Genomic DNA, 21062 nt, shown 5'->3' with positions numbered 1-21062 from the left:
ATTCAACTGCATGTCTATTAAATGCAAATGAACTAAAATGTGAAAGTAAATGATTCTCTATTGAATATAACCCTACATTCAACTCTAATCAAAACGCTTATCTTAATATTTTAGGATTGGGTTTAGGGTTAGATTTTAAGCTTAGGTTAAGGTTAGGGTAAGGGTTAGGTGTAGGGGTAGATTTTATGGTTGATTAAGGTTTATGGTAAGGGTTAGGTGTACGGTTAGGTTCTATTTTGAATCATTTACATTCAACATAGGGTTAAGTTAAATTTAATGGACATTCAATTCAGTGTTATTTGAATATCATTTGAGCATCAACAAGGCCATAAAATGGACCATCCAAGTAAAGTGTTACCAAAAAAACCTATTTTTCTTAACCTGTTTAATAATACTTAATCAAGTAATTTTGGTTGCCAAATATTTTGTGCACCCCTATATAGAGATATCTACAAATGTTCGACCTGCACATATCTAATGCCTTTTTATTGTGTATTTAGTAGCGACTTGTGTTTTTTCTGGTTTATCTTGTACTTGAATGTGAATACAGATCCTGATTCTGATATCGCCCCCAGCTAGAGCAGTGCAGTAATACTGTTGCATAATTTAACACCACCCATTCATGCTCTGATTATGGGCCATATCCAGCATGTGGTAATACTGTATGCGCTGTGCTCATTGTTCTGCTTATTCAGATTCAGAATTTATTACTATTTTCATTGATTTGCATCACTCTACTGAGCACTGCACCGATACATTAGACAAGGATAGCCCAAACAAGCCAAGACAGCTCCACACAGCGTTTGAGTGAACTGGGCCAACTGGGGTTTACAGTGCATGTGAGACAGATGAGAGCTGAGGAGAGACAAGTGGAGCAGAGGAATCAGAGCATGGCACTGCATCTGAGCGAGCTGCTGGAAGGGTGAGGAGTGAAACAGAGGGAGCGTAACTGACTTATCGGACTTTATTCTGATAGATAGAAAACAAATACTGAACTTGCACTGTATTATTAATCGCCCACATGCTATGATGAACAGGACAAGTGTTACTATACAGTTTGCTGCTTCATTTTCAGTCTTAAACAACAAAACTAAAAAAATCTCCAAAATGACAACTTTAAATGAGATGGTAACAATCTTCTGAACTTTTTTTGGAAGATTTAATTCCAAATCAATTTTGTAGGATTTCTAGTTGTAATTTCCCCACAATATAAAGAGCAACTGCCGCTGATACTGCATGTTGTTAAATCATTAATGACTGTTTTTGCCTTTTCTTTAATGCAGTTGCATAAGTGAGACTGTTTTAACTCAATTTTATATAATGTTATCCAAAAAAACTATATTTTTAAATAAACATTTTATATTCATTCAAACTGAGAAACTAAAATTTATAACTTTGCTTTTGTATTTAAGTCTGTAATTTAATTTGCTGTGAGAGCATTTTTTTTTCTACAAACAGCAACTTTTTATACATAAGGCACACCGGATTATAAAGCACATTGTGCCACTCTAGTAAGGAACAGGGATGTCGCCATGTTTTCCTTCTACTTCAGCAGGACCTGTAAAGCTAAGCTAAGTAAACAAAACTGGAAATTGGGAAAAAAAAAAACATTTTCTTTTAAAGTAAAACGAGCAGTTGATGTTAACCTACACAATTTCTCTCCAAACTGTTTATTTGATTGAGGAAAGCGCTTCCATTTATTTACAGTAACCTTAGATTTCCAGCTAACCACTAGTGTTAACCGCAGTTAGCAGCTAATGCTGCCTGACAATGCTACACTGAGGAACTCTGAGTGGTAAGACTGGGTGATATTAGCTAGTGTTTCATTTCATGTAGCTTGTTTTAACACGGTAAACACTGCAGGCTACAGTCTGCTACAATATACTCACCTCTGAACAGTGAAAGAGCTAGCATATAGCATGGTTAGCGGCTAATACTGTTTCCAGCTTTGGTGCCTCAGGCTAAACTGGAAATCCTGTATAACACTGCACAATTTAAGTAATTTTTAAACATCATAATATCTTAAAATCATATAAAAAACAACTTTCAGACATTATGTCAAGTGAAAAAATTAAAAGTAAAAAAATAGCTAAAATGAAGATACAAAGCTTTATTGTTTAGTTTAGTCTATTTTGGTTTCTGAAGATATATACACACAAAAGAAATCACTATACATAAGTAATAAAGAAAAGGAAAAAACACAACAAAAAGTATTTTAAACAAATCAGTACAGACTAAAAAGGTATAGACTAAAGCTTTAACTCATTTTACCTCCCTTATTTACCTAACAAATATACATTTTTACTTTACACAGTGTAGTAACATAAAAAAACAAAAAGAAACTAACAATCATCAGAAATTTCATATATTAAAAAAAAACAATTATAAAGTTTGATACTTGTTCACCATTATTAATTTTAAGAGCGAACTACACAATTATTACTAATTATTCTATTAATTCTTCATCAAAATTATTCAGAAAAACATCTCTTTTCTATTAGTCCTCACTCTCTTTCTTTTTAAACTACCTATTCCGCCAAGTTTATAATTGCTCTTTTATGGTTTAAAATATCCCCTACAGTTTGGGAGTAAATTAGTTTGTGCTTCTTGTTTGATCACATTTCTGTAAAGCTGTTTTGCGACAACAACTGTTGGAAAGAAACGTTATACAAATTAATTTTATTTTATTTTATTTGACTTTGTCCATTAAATGTGCAATACTATGGTCTGTTCAATCACATTATTTTAAAACATGTTATCATGATACAATAATTCATAGTCATAGTCATATGACATATAGTGTAATAATGTTAATATTGTAGTCATAACTGCTTATTTTTTAATGGGTGAAAGGTGAAATATAGTACATACAGTCTATGAGCAGAACCAGCCAATGAGAGGGAGTGTTGTTTTTGGGTTTTGTGTGTGTGTGTGTGTGTGTGTGTGTGTGTGGAGGTGTGTGAACGCTGGAGAGACAGCAGTGGGGTTGGAGGGGTCAGGGCTTGGCGCTCCCTCCACCCATGGGGGTAAACTGGTTAGATATGCACTGCTGCATCTGCAGTTCTCCATGAGTTGTGACATGAGCTCAGTGTTGCGTGAGGAGCAGTATTGAGACGCGGTTTGATTCACAGTAAATTAGCAGACAGTTGGTTGAATAACACGCTCCCAACACACAGACCAAATGTGACAGACGTTTTGATTGAATCAGCCACTGGTGAAGCTGAACTTAGCGCCGGGACGGGGTGGTGTGTGCAGTGGTGTAGTGCAGAGTGTGAACAGTAGTGTTTGCTGTGGTGTACAAAGAGATGTCACCACTACATAACATTAGATTTTCTGATTACAGTGGCCTCTGCTGGGTCAGGGGGTAAGATCTACATATTAGACACCAAGTGAACAGTAGGTTCTTAAAGTTAAGGTGCTGCAAGCAGGAAAAAGAGGCACTTTGACATCAGGCAACCATTAGGTGGACCAATGTAGTTTTAGGAGTTTTGCCCAAGGACTCTTATTGCATAGTCTCCCACATTATGTGGTAGTGGTTGTAGTGTTATTCACTGCGCTACACCATATATATATGTATGTGTGTGTGTGTGTGTGTGTGTGTGTGTGTGTGTGTGTGTGTGTGTGTGTGTGTGCGTGCGTGCATGTGTGTGTCCATATTTTTGAATGGCAGGGCAGAAGAAGCTCTCTAGATCAGAGAGTGGTAGTCAGAGTGATCAAAGGGTAAGAGAGAGAGAGAGTGATGGAGTGAGTAAGGATGGAGAGAGAGAGAGAAAAAGAGAAGAGAATGAAGTAATGTGAGAGAGAGATTAAAAACAAATGAGGGAGTGACACAGAGATAATGAAATAATGAGAGAACAATAATGAAAGAGATGGAGGGAGGAAAATAGGCAAGCAAAGGAGAAGAAGGAAGAGCAAGGACCGAAATGAGACAAAGAGATAACAGGAGAAAGGGCATGTGGGAGCAAGAGAGCAATAGAAAGACAATTCGAGTGAAATAAAGGCATGAAAGAGGGAATTGAACCAGGAAAGAGAGTAAATGAAGAGAATGAAGGAGCAGGAAAGAAAGTTGAAGAAGGGGAGAGAAGAGGAAAGGACAAGTAAGACACCAAAGAATTACAGAAAAAGAGGAAGAAGGAAAGAAAAGAGGCAAAGACAGAGCGAATGAAGTGAAGGAGTGAGTGAGGGAATGTGAAAGAGTTGAAGTAGAGGAGAGGGCATGCGAGATACCAAAGAAGTACATGAAGAGAGGACGAAGGAGAGAAAGGAAAGGGAGGAGAGAGAGAATAGAGTGAAAAAGTGAGTGAGGGCATTGAGCAGTAGAATAGAGTGAGGAGGTTAAAGGAGAATGTGACAAAGAAGAGAAAGGAGGCGAGGAGAGAGAGAATGGAATGAAAGAGTGAGTAAGGAAATGTGAACGAGTTGGGAGAAGGGGAGACGGTGAGTGAAATAAAGAAGAAGGAAAGAAAGAGAGGATAAAGGACAGAAAGAAGGAGTAATGAGAGAATGGAATGAAAGAGTGAGTGAGGGAATTGAGCACTAGAATAGAGTGAGGAGGATAAAGGAGAATGTGAACAAGAAGGAAGGGAAGAAGAGGGCGAGCGAGATAAAGAAGATGGAAAGAAAGAGAAGTAGGAGAGAGAATAAAAATGAAAGAGTGTGTAAGGGAATGTGAACAAGTTGGAGAAGAAAAATGAGTATGAAGGAGGAAAGGAGAGAGCCAATGGAATGAAAGGGTGAGTAAGGGAATGTGAAGGAGTTGAAGAAGGGGAGAGGAAGAGCGAGATACTAAAGAAAAAGTGAGTATGAAGGAGGAAAGGAGAGAGCCAATGGAATGAAAGGGTGAGTAAGGGAATGTGAAGGAGTTGGAGAAGGGGAGAGGGCGAGCGAGATACAGGAGAAGGACAGAAAGAGAGGATGAAGGAGAGAAAGAAGGAGGAGAGAGAGAGAGAGAGAGGCTGTAGCACAGCTGTGACCTGGATGAGTCCCTCCCCTCGTACCTCAGGGGTTCAGGAACAAGCGCGAGCCTGCAGTCAGCGGCCTACTTTCCCTAAGTATAATTCTAGGCCATTATCTGTGCTAGCACTGGTGGGGCTTCAGCAGGCTCACCGGATCCAGCAGAACAATCCTTTCTGTGTGTGTGTGTGTGTGTGTGTGTGTGTGTGTATGGGTATGTGTGTGTGTGTGAAGGCAATGTGGGGTTGCCGGCATTGCACTGGTTGTGATTGTGTTACAGACTCAGGTCAAGGTTAGAAAGAGGGAGTGAGTGTGGGTGTGTATGTGAGTGTTTGTGAGTGTGTGTGTGAGTGTGTATGTGAGTGTGAGTGTGTGTGTGTTGCAATCAGATTATAAGCTGTTAACAGTGAAAGGCTGATCTATTGTGCTGTTTGGTTTTTAGGAGATTACTGTGCTCAGGATAACAGTAAAAAACAACCCCAAATCATTCCACACAGACGCTCCGTCACACACTCATCTACAGTGTTTTGCGGAGACCCCAGAAACCCCCCTGTAGAAACCCACTGACTACAGTACTGGATTGGTCTGAAGAGGTGGGCTTCAAACAAGGGGTTGGACAGTATGTTGAAGGGAAGTAAACGCTTTAGTATGCAGTTAGAGGTGCTGATTAGACACATATGCACACATATACAACTCTGAAAAAAATGTATATACCACTTCAGTTTCTGATTCAGTTTATCTGATTTTGCTATTTAGAGCATTTATTTGCAGAAAATGAGAAATGGCTGAAATAATAAAAAAGATGCAGAGCTTTCAGACCTCAAATAATGCAAAGAAAACAGAGAAAAGAGAGTATATGGAGAATGCATGAACTTGGAACTATTAGTAAGGTTGTGCAATATAGGGGTGGGCAATATTATATTGTATACAATATATCGTGACACAGAAATATTGGGATATTAAAAATCCCTATCGTGATAATAGGGCTGTTCTGTCTTAAAAGTAGTCTATTATTTACTGTGAAGCTTTAGGTGTATTTAGTTTATAATTGCTTTAGTTGCAGTTTATATGCATGCACTAAATATTCTGCAATATTTTTTGCTGCATTATATTATTTTATGCTATATTATTTATTTTGCCACATTATGATTATGCTGTTATACTATTATACTATATTCCTGAAATTAATGAATTATTTTTCTGTTTCCTATATCGCCAAGTATATCGTTATCGCAAAAATACCCTGAAATATCATGATATTATTTTAGAGCCATATCGCCCAGCCCTAGTGCAATAGTGTATCGCACGCAATAATACCACCAACATTTTAAAATATTGTGAACAATATCATACCCTGAAATATTGTGCCATATCACCCACCCCTAATTATCACATCAGGGTACTACTTTTTGGCTGTTTTTAGCAAAAGAAAAAAATCACACTGTTTTCATTTTTCTCTATATATCTACTAAAGAAAATATTGTATCTGTTCAGCATCATTTATTTTACTTTAATCCTGGATATATGGAGATATATGGAGTGCATTATATTAGTATCATGACATTCTGAATCATTGACTTCTGTTACAAATCTGATAGAATTTTTGTATTTTTTTAATATCTCAGTTAGGGCTGTGCCATATGTATGCAATAATACAATTTAATTTTTATTTTGTTACAATAGTGTATTTTATTTTAATTCAGTGTGTTGTCATGCTGCCAAGAGTATTGTTATCGCGAAAATATAATTAAATATTGTGATATTGTTTTAGGGCCACATCGCCCACTCCTAACTATAAGTCATTAGCTAGTTGGTAACAAGCTATGTTATGATGACATCAAGCTGATTGGTGTCTGACTGTGGCGAGTTAAATTCTGCCATGTGGGAAACTTTTAGGTTCGAAGCTATGGAGGGTGAGTGGTGGATCAGGCGAGGACAGTGTGCCATGAACCTGTTGGCATCATGCCTAATGCCTGGTGTGGGCTGTAGGGATATAAAGCCCCAGCACTGAACTGGAATGATGGAGCTCTATCCAGCCTGTATGGGAGGAGTTGTGGAGTTGATGATAAGTATCCAACAATCTGACCCTACTAACACTCCTTAGGACCTGACAATAATTAAATGTCAACGTTTATCGCGATAGATTCAAGATAAAAAATTTCTTATTGTCATGTCACAGAGTACAGGTGTACATGTAAGTAAAAAAAATATTGTGTGCAGGTTCCCACTAGTGTGCAGAGAACAGTATTTACCACAAGTATAATAAAATAAAATAGAATATACAGATAACTTTACAATATTGGATGATAACATTTTTTTAATATTTCAGTATTACTTAGAACCCGCCAGAGGGCTGCATTAAGCCAGTTACAATACGCTGGTGTTCTGACATTAATAATGAAAGACCAGAGAAATGTACAGATATAATGTACACACATATATATAATAATAAAAAAGATGCCGTGCTTTCAGACCTCAAATAATGCAAAGAAAACAAGTTCATTTTCATAAAGTTTTATAAGTTCAGAAATCAATATTCGTTGGAATAACCCTGGTGGTTTTTATGCATCTTGGCATGTTCTCCTCCACCCGTCTTACACACTGCTTTTGGATACCTTTATGCCACCTTTGGTGCAAAAAATAAAGCAGTTCAGCTTGGTTTGACGGCTTGTGATCATCTATCTTCCTCTCGATTATATTCCAGAGGTTTTTAATTTGGTAAAATCAAAGAAACTCATTATTTTTAAGTGGTCTCTTATTTTTTACAGCAATTAATTAGCTTGAACACTTCAAGACTTATTTAAGTAGCCAATGATTATCTAATATTATCCTCTGGCGTGTGTGGCTGTAAACAATAAAATATAATTTTTCTAAATACTTTTGTCAGTGTTGTGCGTCTACAAGAGGCAGGTAATATGTGCCCAGTTGTATTAAATGTATTATAATAGTGGATATGCAAAGTGCATTATTTGTATTATTTGTATCTATGTTTTTTTAATATTGCAACATGTATTACATAACAAAAACGTTCATTTTCCAATATTGTGCATCTCTTATAGATAGCAATAGCAATGATAGGGCCTCTTCTGTAGCTTTTGTAGCTTCTGTTCCTGGCTTGCTATACAGGATGTGTAGTATTATTATGTATCATTAATATACGTGATGTAATTGTGATATCACTATTTTTAACAGTATATAGTATGGGGAGACCTGTACTGTGATTAGTATGTTATCATGAGCTGGTAGGTAAAAGCCAGCCCCCGTGTGAGGTGTATTTGTGTTTGATGCGCTGGCGCTCTGGCTGAAGACGAGCCTTGACAGCTAAGTGAACTGTCCTGGTTAATAAATGAAATGAAATGAAATGAAATGAAATGAAATGAAATGGGCAGTGAGATAAAGCCTGGATAATGTTTATTCTCAGGATGTACTATAAGGCAGTACACCAGCTTAACTGTGCACGCCCAACTCTCTCTCTCTCTCTCTCTCTCTCACTCTCTCACTCTTTCTCTCATGCACACTCTCTCACTTTCTCTCTCTCTGTCTGTCTGTCTCTCTCACTCACTCTGTCTTACACTCGCACCTAACCTCTCTCTCTGTCTATTTCTTTCTTCATTTACTTACTTCTTCACTCCTTTCTATCTCCTTCCTTAACCAACTACTAACCCTCTCTCTCTCTCTTTTATTTGCACACCTTTGTCTCTGCTCATCCTCTTCTTTCTCTCTTTATCCCTCATAAACTACCTCTCTGTCTGTCTCACTCTCTCCCCTACACTCTCACCCAGTCTATCCCTGTCTCTGTCTGCCTGTATGTCTCTCTCCTACATTCTCATCCATTTTTTTCTGTCTCTCTTTCTCTTTCTCACTCTCACTTTCACGTTTGCTTCACTTTACCTCATCAGCTACCTCTCTCACTCACTCTTTCTCTCATGCACACTCTCTCGCTCTCTCACTTACTCTCTCTCTGTCTGTCTGTCTCTCTCACTCACTTTGTCTTACACTCGCACCTAACATTTCTCTCTCTCTCTATTTCTTTCTTCATTTATTTACTTCTTGACTCTGCCCACTCCTTTCTATCTCCTTCCCTAACCAACTACTACCCCCCTCTCTCTCTCTCTATCTCATTTATTTGCACACCTTTGTCCCTGCTCATCCCCTTCTTTCTCTCTTTATCCCTCATAAATTACCTCTCTGTCTGTCTGTCTGTCTGTCTCTTTCTCTCCTACACTCTCACCCAGTCTATCCCTGTCTCTATCTGCCTGTATGTCTCTCTCATACATTCTCATCAATTTTTTCTGTCTCTCTCTCTCTCTCTGTCTCTCTCTCTCTCTCTTTCACATTTGCTTCACTTTACCTCATCAACTACCTCTCTCTCTCCTGCACTCTAACTGAGTCTTTCTCTGTCTCTCTTCTCTCGCTGTCTCTCTCTCGTTTTCTCATTTGCTGATTAATGTCTCTTCCTCTTTCTTTCTTTCCTTCTCTCTTTCTCTCATCCTCTACCCCTCTCTCTCTCTCTCTCTCTCTCTCTCTCAAAACAAAAATAAAATATATAAAGAAACCTACAGAACCCACAGTAATAGTAAAAAGGTTAAGTATTAATAAAGAAAATAAGTAAAAGTAGTCATATCTATCTATCTATCTATCTATCTATCTATCTATCTATCTATCTATCTATCTATCTATCTATCTATCTATCTATCTACCTATCTATCTATCTACCTATCTATCTATCTATCTATCTATCTATCTATCTATCTCTCTATCTATCTATCTATCTATCTATCTATCTATCTATCTATCTATCTATCTATCTATCTATCTATCTATCTATCTATCTATCCCTCTCTCTCTCTCTCTCTCTCTTTCTTAGGTTAAAATACTGACACAAGGTCATCTTAGAATTCATTGTAGTTTGCTCATCACTATCATGCACAAACTGATAGACAGAGTATGTAATCTATACTGATATGTCAAGTGTGAAATCATATTACTACATATTAATTTATTCTATTATAATATATATACTGAATAAATGTCTAGTCGCATATGCAGTGCATGTAACTATAAATCTGCAACATGCTCCTATAGTAGGTGTTTCTGATAAAATGGCCAATAAGCGCAGATAATATAGAACAGCTTGTAAGCAGCATAGAAGTGATGATGCACATCCCTGTCTCTGTGTTTATACCCATGTTACATTTTGAGAGGGTGGTTTTGTGTGTGTGTGTGTGTTTGTATTAGTTTGCATGTCATTTTTTGGAGGGCCACTGATAAAGGCAAGAGTCTCAGCATCTGTCTCACCAGCCTGAGGCCTTAGTGGCAACACACAGATACACACTTACAAACACACACACACACACACACACACACACACACACACATGTGCGCCAGCCATCCTGACCTAACGCTCTCGCTGTCTGTCCTGTCCTGACCCATTGTGTCACACACGCACGCACCCCCCCCTCACACACACATAAAGTCATCTGAGGCCTGTGTGTGGAGATGGGTAAGGATGTGACAGGGGAGGAGAGTGATTGGGGAAGGAACAGGAAGTGGCAGAGGGTTGGCGTGTGTGTGTGTGTGCGGGATGCTACGCTATACACGCTGCCTGCCAGGCTCAGTGTTAACTCCGCCTTCACACAGCAGGATTGGATATCAGCACTATTTTGACATTGTTGACCTTTTTGTGTTCTGGTGTTTGTTCAGTGTACACACTGACAGGTGACAAACTATAGGAAAAACCTGAATATACCTCACTGTACTGAGGTTTTTGGCACATAAGTGCTTTTACCCATTTATTTCAAAGAGACACATAACAGGAGCTATTGGTTAATCACTTGTAGATACTGGTACCACTTTAAAATAATACTCCTTTATAAAGGGATTATTAATAGTTTATAAAGGAGTTCATTAATGGTTATTTTTTAGGTTATTAACTATTAATAAGCAGTTAAAAGACATAAACAGGAAGTACAAAAGTGGCCTGTCATGTACCAAATAGTGACTCCACATTCGTTTATACTGTTAAACGTCAGATTTTACTAGATGCTTATCTTACTTTATCTCTTCCATCAGTCATCATTAACATTTTTGTTAATAACTTTATTCTCCAGCACCAAGGCTGAACTTCAATTTCTCCAGCACTAAGGCTGAAGCACTAGCATTAGCTGCTAACCACTAGCGACTGGCTGATAATACTCACCTCTGAATGGCTAAAGAGCTAGATCTTAGTGCTGTTAGCAGGTAATGCTAATGTTGTTCTAGCAGTGCTAGTCGGGGTTAGCAGCAGCCTACAGTCCGATAATACCTCTGAACGGGGAATTAGCAGTTAGCGGCTAATGCTAATGCTACTCCATTCTCAGTGCTGGAAAATTACATTGAAACTCCAGCTAAGCTGTTTTACTGCTTCATACAACCTGACTGGTAGTATTCATACATAAGGTGCACCGGATTATAAGGGGCACTGACAATTTTTTGAAAAATTAAAGGATTTTAGGTGCTCCTTATTGTGCAAAAAATACGGTACATGTTGTTTAACACGTACAGTTTAGCTTTCCGTTTAGGCCCCATTATTACATCTCACCTTAATCCCACATGGGCTCCTCTATGCCCTATGTTCAATATACATACAACCTAGATGGGGCCTATGTTTAACCCTTCTGCTTATTACTGACGTCCATAAGATGGGCCGACATTGCACCAGTGGACAAAACTTTCTGGGACCCTTTGGGCTACTGGGACGTTCTCTGGGAAGATCTTTTCATATGATTTGAATTTTCATTTTATGTTAAAGTGAATCATGTGTTTATCATTCCTTAAGCTTATGTAATATACAAAAACTCAAATATTCAGCAGCTCCAGCCCTAATGTGTGTGTGTGTGTGAATGTTGTGCTGTGTGTATGGTTCCTCTATCTCTGAGCGGACCCATCTGCTCGTGTATGTTAGAAACAGTTGGTTTATATTTAGCCCGCGCTGTTGCGCTCCCAATCGCTACATTCTAATCAATGATTCACACTGTTCACTAGACCATGCAGCCTTCGCCACGTCTTATCTAACGTGTTCACGTATACTGTATATAGTGTGTGTTTATGTTTATGTTTGTGTGTGTATTTAGAAAGCAGTCCTTACTGTATTTGTATTGTTTCATGGATATGTGTGTTTGTGTCAGTTGAGACAGTTTTTTGAGGGCATATATGTGTCTTGTTTTTGTCGGCATTATGCAAGAGTTTGTGGATGCGTGCAATGCCTTTCTCTTTTTAAATATGAATAAGTTAGCATGTGTGGCTCTACTGCGTTGTGCATGTATGCGTGAACGAGATCTGCACGTGTATAAATATGCTCAGATCTCTGGATCAGTGCTTAAAAATGATTTTTTTCTTAATTTAAAAACAACACCAGTGTTTGGCTTAAAATAGCATTATGTAACATATTTTCCTTAAAATGTTAGCTTTAAAATTGTGTTGATGCTCCAAATAACTGTAATGGCCTGAGTAGCTCCTCTTGTATTGCTACACTGGGTTCAGAATGTAGCTAATTGCACTATGTAACTCTGGTGGAGTGGTCAGGACAATGCTTGTAAGAATGGCATAACTCTAAGTAACCTAACTCATTATTGTATAAGATTCTACAAACATTACTTTACCGCCTCAGACGACATGCTCCTTTTACTTCAGATACAGGTTCTGGGTCTGTTTCTCACAGATTGTTACTAAGTGCATGTGTTAAGTGTGTCCACTGACATAGTGTGCCAAAAGTCATAGAATAGCAGTATATAACTTGATCATAAAGTGTTCACACCTGTATAGTTGTGAGGTGGCATAGTGGTTAGTAGATTTGCCTCCCAGCAGTCTTGGGTCTTGGGTTCAAGTCACTATCTGGGTGGAGTTTCGATGTTCCCGTGTGTGTCTGTGTGGGTTTCCTCCCACAGTCCAAAAAATTGAGATTAGGTAAATTGGATACTCAGGTAAATTGGATCATTGTGTCTATGTATGTGGGTGTAAATATACATGTTTGTAGGTGAATGTACAACTCTGGAAAAATGATGATTACAAGCCATTAAACCAAGCTGAACTGCTTGAAGATTTGCACCAGGAGTGACATAAAGTTATCCAAAAGCAGTGTGTAAGACTGGTGGAGGAGAACATGCCAAGATGCATGAAAACTGTGATTAAAAAACAGGGTTATTCCACCAAATAGTGATTTCTGATCTCTTAAAACTTTATAAATATGAACTTGTTTTCTTTGCATTATTTGAGGTCTGAAAGCTCTCCATCTTTTTGGTTATTTCAGGCATTTCTCTTTTTTTGCATATAAATGCTCTAAATGACAAATATTTTTATTTTGAATTTGGGAGAAATGTTGTCTGTAGTTTATAGAATAAAACAACAATGTTAATTTTACTCAAACATGTACCTTTAAATAGCGAAATCAGAAAAACTGATTCAGAAACTGAAGTATTCTCAATTTTTTTTCCAGAGCTGTATGCATTGACTCAGTGCCTAATGTAGTCCTTCAGATGGACGATGGTTTCCGGTTAAGAGTAGGCTGTGTGTTATTGGCCATTTGGTAATTTCTTACCGTTGTGCGTGCGGATGAATGCTCATTGTAAATGGTTGTGTGTGTAAAACGTGATTGTAAAGCACCCTTGGGTTTCTAGAAATGCGATGTATAAGTGTAATCATATTAATTAATTAATTAATTCATTCATTCATTCATTCATTTATTGACGGAAAATCACAGCAATAACAAGATGCCAAATCTTACTGCAGCTTGGGATGGATTTGGAGGCTTTGAATGAATATTTATCATATCATGTTCCTGTATGAACATGATAGAGCAGTGTTGCAAAAAATATAACTGAAATATATTTGAACAGTGTGAACAACACATACAGTAGCATACTGAAGTCTTGTTCAGTATATATTATAATGTAGGTTTTTGTAAGTGTTGTACTCCGTGCACATGCAGTAATGGTACAGTAGATTGTTTGTGAATGCGTGTGTGTGTATGCACGTGCAGCTGTTGTGTAGTTAGCAGTGTGCGCTCGAGCTTGTGTGTATGTGCACGGCTGTGTAACTGTCTCTCAGTGCAACCGCCCGAGGAGACGGTGTTATGTAAGAGCCCTCTGCTGTATACTGCACTTCAATAATGCACCCATACTGCTAAATAAAGACACACACACGCTCAGGATTCTTTTCCCTGCTTTAATTTGCTCATCTAGATTAAATTCCAGTGAAGTGCAGTTGTTCTTTTTCTCTCCTTTCTATTATTCAAATCGTTTAAGTGCCAGATTACGACAATCTGAAACAAAACAGAAACAAAAAAGAAAAGGTTCAGTTTTGAGAAAAACACGGCCATGTGTCAGCGCTCACATGACCAGTCCAAAGAGCATCTGGCTATGTGTCTGCAGACAGCCTGGATGCTAAAGTTTGTCTGAGATAACTAGATAGTAGATAAATCACATCTTTGTGGCTAATAAAATTTGATTTTGATGCACACTTGATGTCCAAATGTTTGTGGACACCCCATTCTATTGAATTAATTCAGCTACTTTAAATTCCACCCATTAGGGCACTGGGTGGTGCAAAGGGCTAAGCGTTCCCACTATGATCGGGGATCGCTGATTCAATTGGCCTTGCTCTCTCTGGGTGGGTAGATGGCACTCTTTCCCCTCATCACTCTAAAGGGTGATGTCACTCAGCACAAGGCCTCTGTGAGCTGATGTATTAGAACCGAGTCACTGCGTTTTCCTCCGAGCACGCTGTGATGCTAATCGGCAATGCTGCATCAGCAGCAGTTTGAAAAGAGGCGTGGCACATAGATGGTATTGTCCCTGTAGACAAGAAGTCCTTCTAATAGAATAGAACTCTCTGGAGCAGATAACATAATAAAATGAACCTATTGGCTCCATTCCTAATGCCATTTGTGTGCTAGAGGACTATAACCCCCCAGTACAGTATTAACTTTTGGAGCACTGTGAAACTCTGTCACTGGAATGATGGAGCTCAACCTAATACTTCTGGAACTACGATTTTACTAACACTCAATGAGTGCAATCAAATCCTCACAGCAATGCTCCAAAATCTAGTTGAAAATGTTTTCCAGGAAATAGAGACAGAAGCAGGATGCAAATTTTGAATGAAACATCTACTGAGCAGGTGTCCTAATACTTTTGTTCTCGCTGTGTATAAATAGTTAGGATGTGACTTCAATTTACAGTACCTGGCCAAAAAAAGTTTACACACTCTTGATATTTAGTTGGACTGCCTTTAGCTTTGATTGCAGCACACATTCAGTGTGGCATTGTTTTAATAAGCTTCTGCAATGTCACAAGACCTGCCCCAGGAGTTGATGGTGCAGTTCTACACCGCCACCATTGAGTCTGTCCTCACCACATCCATCACAGTGTGGGGCAGCTCAGCTTCCAAACATGATATCCACCGACTGCAGCGCATCATCAGGTCTGCAGAGAGGACCATCGGTGTGAAGCTACCCACCCTGCCAGATCTACACACCTCCAGAACCAGGAAAAGAGCAGAGAACATTGTCTCTGATGCGTCACACCCTGGACACCACCTGTTCCAGCGTCTCCCCTCAGGACGGCGTTTTAGCCAACTGAAGATCAAGACCACCAGACTACAGAGAAGCTTCTTCCCACACGCCATCACTCTCATGAATAGCTGAACACTACAACATAACATCCAGGATACAGTCTGTTACATCCACACAAGACTGTTACATACATCCATATCCATGTCATCCCTCTCACTCTGTTCACCCTCTGTACTGCACTTTATTAATCTGGTGATAGTGGCTACAACACACTGTACTGTCTCTGCAAGTAATTCTTCTGTTCTCATATTTATATGCCTTATTTAACTCAGTTTAACTTAATTATTTATTCAGACTGCACCAGTGTCCTTACTGCTGCACTCAGCACTTTACTGTAAATATACAACTCTGCACACGTAAAGTTAGGTTACAGGTATGTTTGTATGTGTGTGCGTGTGTTTATGTGAGTAAATGTTTTACTTCTGTAATGTTATTGTCAATTATTGTGCACTGTGAGCTACTGAAACCAAACACAAATTCCTTGTATGTGTGAGCATACTTGGCCAATAAAGCCCGATTCTGATTCTGATTCTGATTCTGATTTATTTTAATCCAGTGTTGCATACATTTTTCATCAAGATCTTGCAGCAGCATTGATGATGGTAGAGTCTGACATCCCAAAGATTCTCAATGAGGTTAAGGTCTGGACTCTGTGGTGAATGATCCATGTGTGAAAATGATGATCTCATGCTCCCTGAATCACTCTTTCACAATTCCAGCTCCATGAATCCTGACATTATCATCTTGAAATATGCTTGTGTTCATCAGAGAAGAAAAAATCTATTGATGGAATAATCTGGTCTGTATTCAGTATATTCAGGTAATCAGCTGACCTCATTCTTTCAGTACATACTGTTGCTGAACCTAAACCTGCAGACAAACTGCAGCATCAACCAACCCCACATCATTTACTTACTTACATTCAGGTGGAGACTTTTTTTTTGGCCAGGCAGTGTACCATTCTGTCACATAATGAAACAAGTTATTTAAGGTACAGACTATATACTAATCTCATTAGTGCAGGTTAAGCAGGTTAGTACACACTATTTTAATGTGCTAACTCATTTTGTGCTAACAGGACGTGATGAAGTTTTGTCAACATATGCCAAAAAGTTAGACTGGGGAGTCTAGTCTCTCTGTAACTTATAAATGTGTATATCACATCAGCAGATACAGTCAACAAGTCAACAGTTTAAACATAAGGAATCATGTAGAAACTTAAAAGTATTAAACAAACTTGCGGTTTCTGAGGCTGGCAACTCTGATAAACTTACCCTGTACAACAGAGGAAACTCTTGCTCTTTATTTCCTGAGGCGATCCTGATGAGAGCCAGTTTCATCATAATGTTTTTGATGGTCTTTGTGAGGACCATCACTTGAGGATACTTTCAAAGTTGTTAAAATGTTTCATTCAGTTATTTTTTTTCTTTACTTAGTTGGGAAGTTCCTGTTATAATATGGATTAGAACATTATTCAAATAGAGCTATTCACTGTACACCAACTCTACCTCTTCACAGCTTTGCAACTGATGCTGATAAATAAAGATAAATAAAGCCATCAGACTCATATCTACTGTCTTGTAGAGGTGGGCGATACCGGGAATTTTGGTATCGATCCGATACCAAGTAAACGCAGGGCCAGTATTGCCGATATCGATACTGATACCAATGCTTTTTAATATTTAAGCTTTATAGATCCAAATGATCCAAAAACCTAGGATATAATTTCACCAAACATTGTAAGTGATAACAAAATACTTTAGTATCACAATCAACATTTTTTGTTTAGAAACAATGGAACAGTAACAAAACAAAGTTTAAATATAAAATTAAAAAATATAAAAAAATAAAATAAAAATTCTCCCCTCACTAGACATCTTTTCTAGTTCTTTGTTTCTTTTTTTTAATAGAATTGTCATTTGGAAAAACAATAAAAATAAGGAATTGTCTTCCTTTCAGTGCAATTCAAATGCAAGTTTTTCTTAAATAAACAGTGTGTAAAAAAATATCACTCAACACTAATCTCCTGAGGTAGAGGCGTGTCGACTCGAGGAGAGCGCTGAGTGGGCGGGGCCAGGCTGAGCCTACCTGCATGGCGGTTTGGCTGGCTTTGCTGAGCCATGTGACGCATGTGCAACAACAAGAGACCAGAGAGTAGACTGTGGTGAATCTCGCGAAGCAGTCAGTGCCTGCGGCAGAGAAAAAAGCTTGAATATCGATATTTTTACACGAGTATTGCTCAATACCAATACCAGCGTTGGTATCGATATTATCGATATTTGGATCGATCCGCACACCTCTACTGTCTTGTTCAGCAGTCATTAGGAAATCAAGGGCAGCTGGTGCTGAGCTCAGTGGTGCTGCCCCCTGCTGGTGAAGGGGTTTGAATGGAGGGTTGTTGTGGGGTTTAATAGAGATGTGAGCAGAGTGTGTGAGGCGAGTGGTGTGTGTGTGTTTGTGTGTTTGTTTGGGCAGGATCAGAATGGTGGGGGGTGTATTGTGTAATGACAGCATCTCAGAGCCCCTAGCCTTAACTCATTATCATATATACCATGTGTGAAGAGGTAGGTGTCTTGCAAAGGAGTATACACATGTGTATGCGCACAGCCTTGTGTGTGAATGTGTGTGTGTGTGTGTGTGTTATAATCAATGATGTGTCTCTCTGGCAGCATGCCAGCCTTCGGCTGCGGTTGCCTCGGTAACACCTACCTCTGTTTCCTTTCCTTCTCACCTCCTTCCCTTTCTCTCTCTCTTTCTCTCTTTCTCTTCCGTCACTTTTCCTCTCGCGTCTTTCTCTCTCACCCGCACTTTCTCCAGCTTCCCCCGGTTTCCGACGTGTTACGAAACCCAGTGAAAAGTGTTGCATGTTCAGCTTTCAACTTGTATATTTAGTATAGTGGCATCATAATGCATTGCCAAATGCCAAATGTTATGGAACTGGACTTACCATCATGTCCCATGACTTTTGGCACATCCCATGGAAGCTAAAGAACACACTACACTGAGCTGTGGGATATCTGTGTGTGGGGGGTCTCCTGTATTGAATGTAGATGTGATTTTTTTTATTTTTATCAAGTGGCTTGGCTGTTCACATGGACAATTCTGGCCAGAAGTCGCCAGTCATGATCATTAACACACACTGCGCTATTGTCCACTGTGGTTTGTAATTTTAGCATTCTATGATGTATTTCCTTTACACATGTTACACTTTGGATGGAGGAATGTTTAATTCTTGCACAACTTCAGAAATGGAGTAGCTTCTCATCCTTCTGGTGCTCATCAGAACTTACCTCTATAACTACTGTTAAATCATTAACACTGACCTTAACTGAGGGAAGTGAGACCTGCAGTCTATAAAATCATCAATTGCTTGAGTATTGTCAGGGTTTTAATCAGTCAGTGGTGCACCTGTGTTTTCCGTTGCCAAGATAGCAATTCGCCAGAAGTTTACCTGAACATACCTCACTTCCAGACAACCACGCACTGAATGTGGGTGACTTCTGAATCGTCTGTTTAAGTGGATAATTCTAGCCAGATGCAGTTGTGGGGTGTTATCATGTGAGTATGGTTAAACACTGGTCAGTTTGCTCATAATAAGGTTTAACCGTACTCACATGATAACACCCCACAACTGCATCTGGCTAGAATTTTCCACTTGAACAGACGATTCAGAAGTCACCCACATTCAGTGCTTCAAAGCTTTCATGGTCTCTATCTTACTATTAAATCATTAACACTGACCTTAACTATGGGACGTGAGACCTGCAGTCTAAAAAATCATCAATTGCTTGGGTATTGTCAGGGTTTTAATCAGTCAGTGGTGCACCTGTGTTTTCAAATGTGTTGCCAAATGGTCATAGCAATTCGCCAGAAATTTTCCTGAACATACCTCACTTCCAGACCACCACGCCCATCAGCGTAGATACATTCATAAGATAAGATAGCAATGAGCAGGGCTGGGCGAGCCTTGCGTAGAGTGTAAAGAAAGGGGCCCAAGTGTTTTTACAAGATAAAAAGAAAAACATTTAATATTGATAAAAGATAAAGGTACATATTTTTATCATGGTAACATTATTTCAGTCCAAGGAGCACACACACACAAAAAAATGTTTGGAACAATCAATACATTTAAAAATCAATTTAATTTAAAGAAATTCAGTGCAGCTCTATTTACATTGAAGATGATATGTTAAAAATATTTATTTTACAGTTGTTCTTGTTGTCTCTCTCTCTCTCTGCAGCGGTCCCCTTCCCGCTGAGCCATAGGTTGAGTATGCGGGAGGTGTTCGACTGCGAGGGGAAGCCGCGTGTGGACCTGCTGAAGGCTCACCTCACTAAAGAGGGCCGAGTGGAAGAGCCTGTCGCTCTGCGCATCATAAACGAGGGGGCCGCCATCCTCCGGCAGGAGAAGACCATGCTGGACATTGAGGCCCCTGTTACAGGTCAGACAGAGCAAAAGCTGTGATGCTTGGTTTCTAACATTTTGTCATTTGTTTACTGTAAATAATTGAATTGGGAACAGTGTTTTATTTGTTGGAATAGTTAACAAACATTCTTGTGTATTATTAGCATATCATTTTCTCTTGCCATGGGTGTGTCTTGCTTCTGTTGAAGTAATTCAGCAAATTTAATACATTTACACAATGCACAGTGTCTGAAGTTTGCATCTTTAGCTTTTCAGTAAAGCTTTTAGGCTAACACGTATAGCCACCATATAAAATATAGATGCTACATAAAAGACATGCTCTGACATGGTAGAAGTCATGGAACATGGATTTAGTATTAAGTGTCCCATGACTTTTGCCACGTCCCAAGGAGGCAAAAGAATGCTGCACAGACCTGTAGGATATACAGTACAAGTATGAGTCAATAAAAAGCTGCACCTCTTTTTCTTTTCTTTTTTACATTGTAAATTTAATACTGAAGACTATATTAAAGCTATACAGGAACACATGCAGAATTATTCTTTAAACTAAAAGTGTTAAATAAACCAGAATATGTTTTCTACTTTAGATTATTCGAAGTAGCACGTTTATCTTTGAGGACAGATCTGCAAACTCTTGCTATTTTAATCTCAGTGTCTTTATGAGGGAGAGTCACCTGGAATAGGAAGGAGTTCCTGGAGGTGCTGCTTTACACTTCCAGTTAAAGGTTTTAGAACAACCCCATGTTTTCCATTTATTTTTTTCCATTTAGGCTCTTCAAGTCCAGTCAATAACTTAAGTGCACAAAATTTGCCAGGGCCTTTATTTAATTTTTATATATTTTTTAATATTTATATTTAATTTATGAATATACTATTTACACAACATCACAGTTTTAATAATAACTAGAAAAATACACAGAAACACAGAGACCTGAATAACTATTAAAAGTATAAGTCTTTCCTTTAGAGAAATTACAAATGAAGCTAGAGAGTGATGAGTACTGTTTTATATACTTTTAAAAAAACTCTTGAAAACTGTAGAAAAATAGTACAGAAAGAGGTCTTGCTGACTCA

At 38.6% G+C, this 21062-nt stretch overlaps 1 protein-coding gene across 5 annotated transcripts in view; it reads left to right on the top strand.

Annotated features, from left to right (window-relative positions):
• Nucleotides 1-21062, top strand: part of ppp3cb (protein phosphatase 3, catalytic subunit, beta isozyme) — an 86407-nt gene that overhangs the window by 27222 nt on the left and 38123 nt on the right. For all 5 annotated transcript variants that reach the window (XM_049474886.1, XM_022672009.2, XM_022672011.2 and 2 more), the window contains one exon: nt 19804-20004. In XM_049474886.1, coding sequence (XP_049330843.1) covers nt 19804-20004 — 201 coding nt within the window. The remainder of the gene's footprint in view (nt 1-19803; nt 20005-21062) is intronic.

The sequence above is a fragment of the Astyanax mexicanus genome, chromosome 2 (genome assembly GCF_023375975.1).
Source record: "Astyanax mexicanus isolate ESR-SI-001 chromosome 2, AstMex3_surface, whole genome shotgun sequence".
Lineage (NCBI taxonomy): Eukaryota > Metazoa > Chordata > Actinopteri > Characiformes > Acestrorhamphidae > Astyanax > Astyanax mexicanus.
The sequence above is the reverse complement of the archived record's forward strand: the minus strand, read 5'-3'. Positions and strand labels throughout refer to the sequence as shown.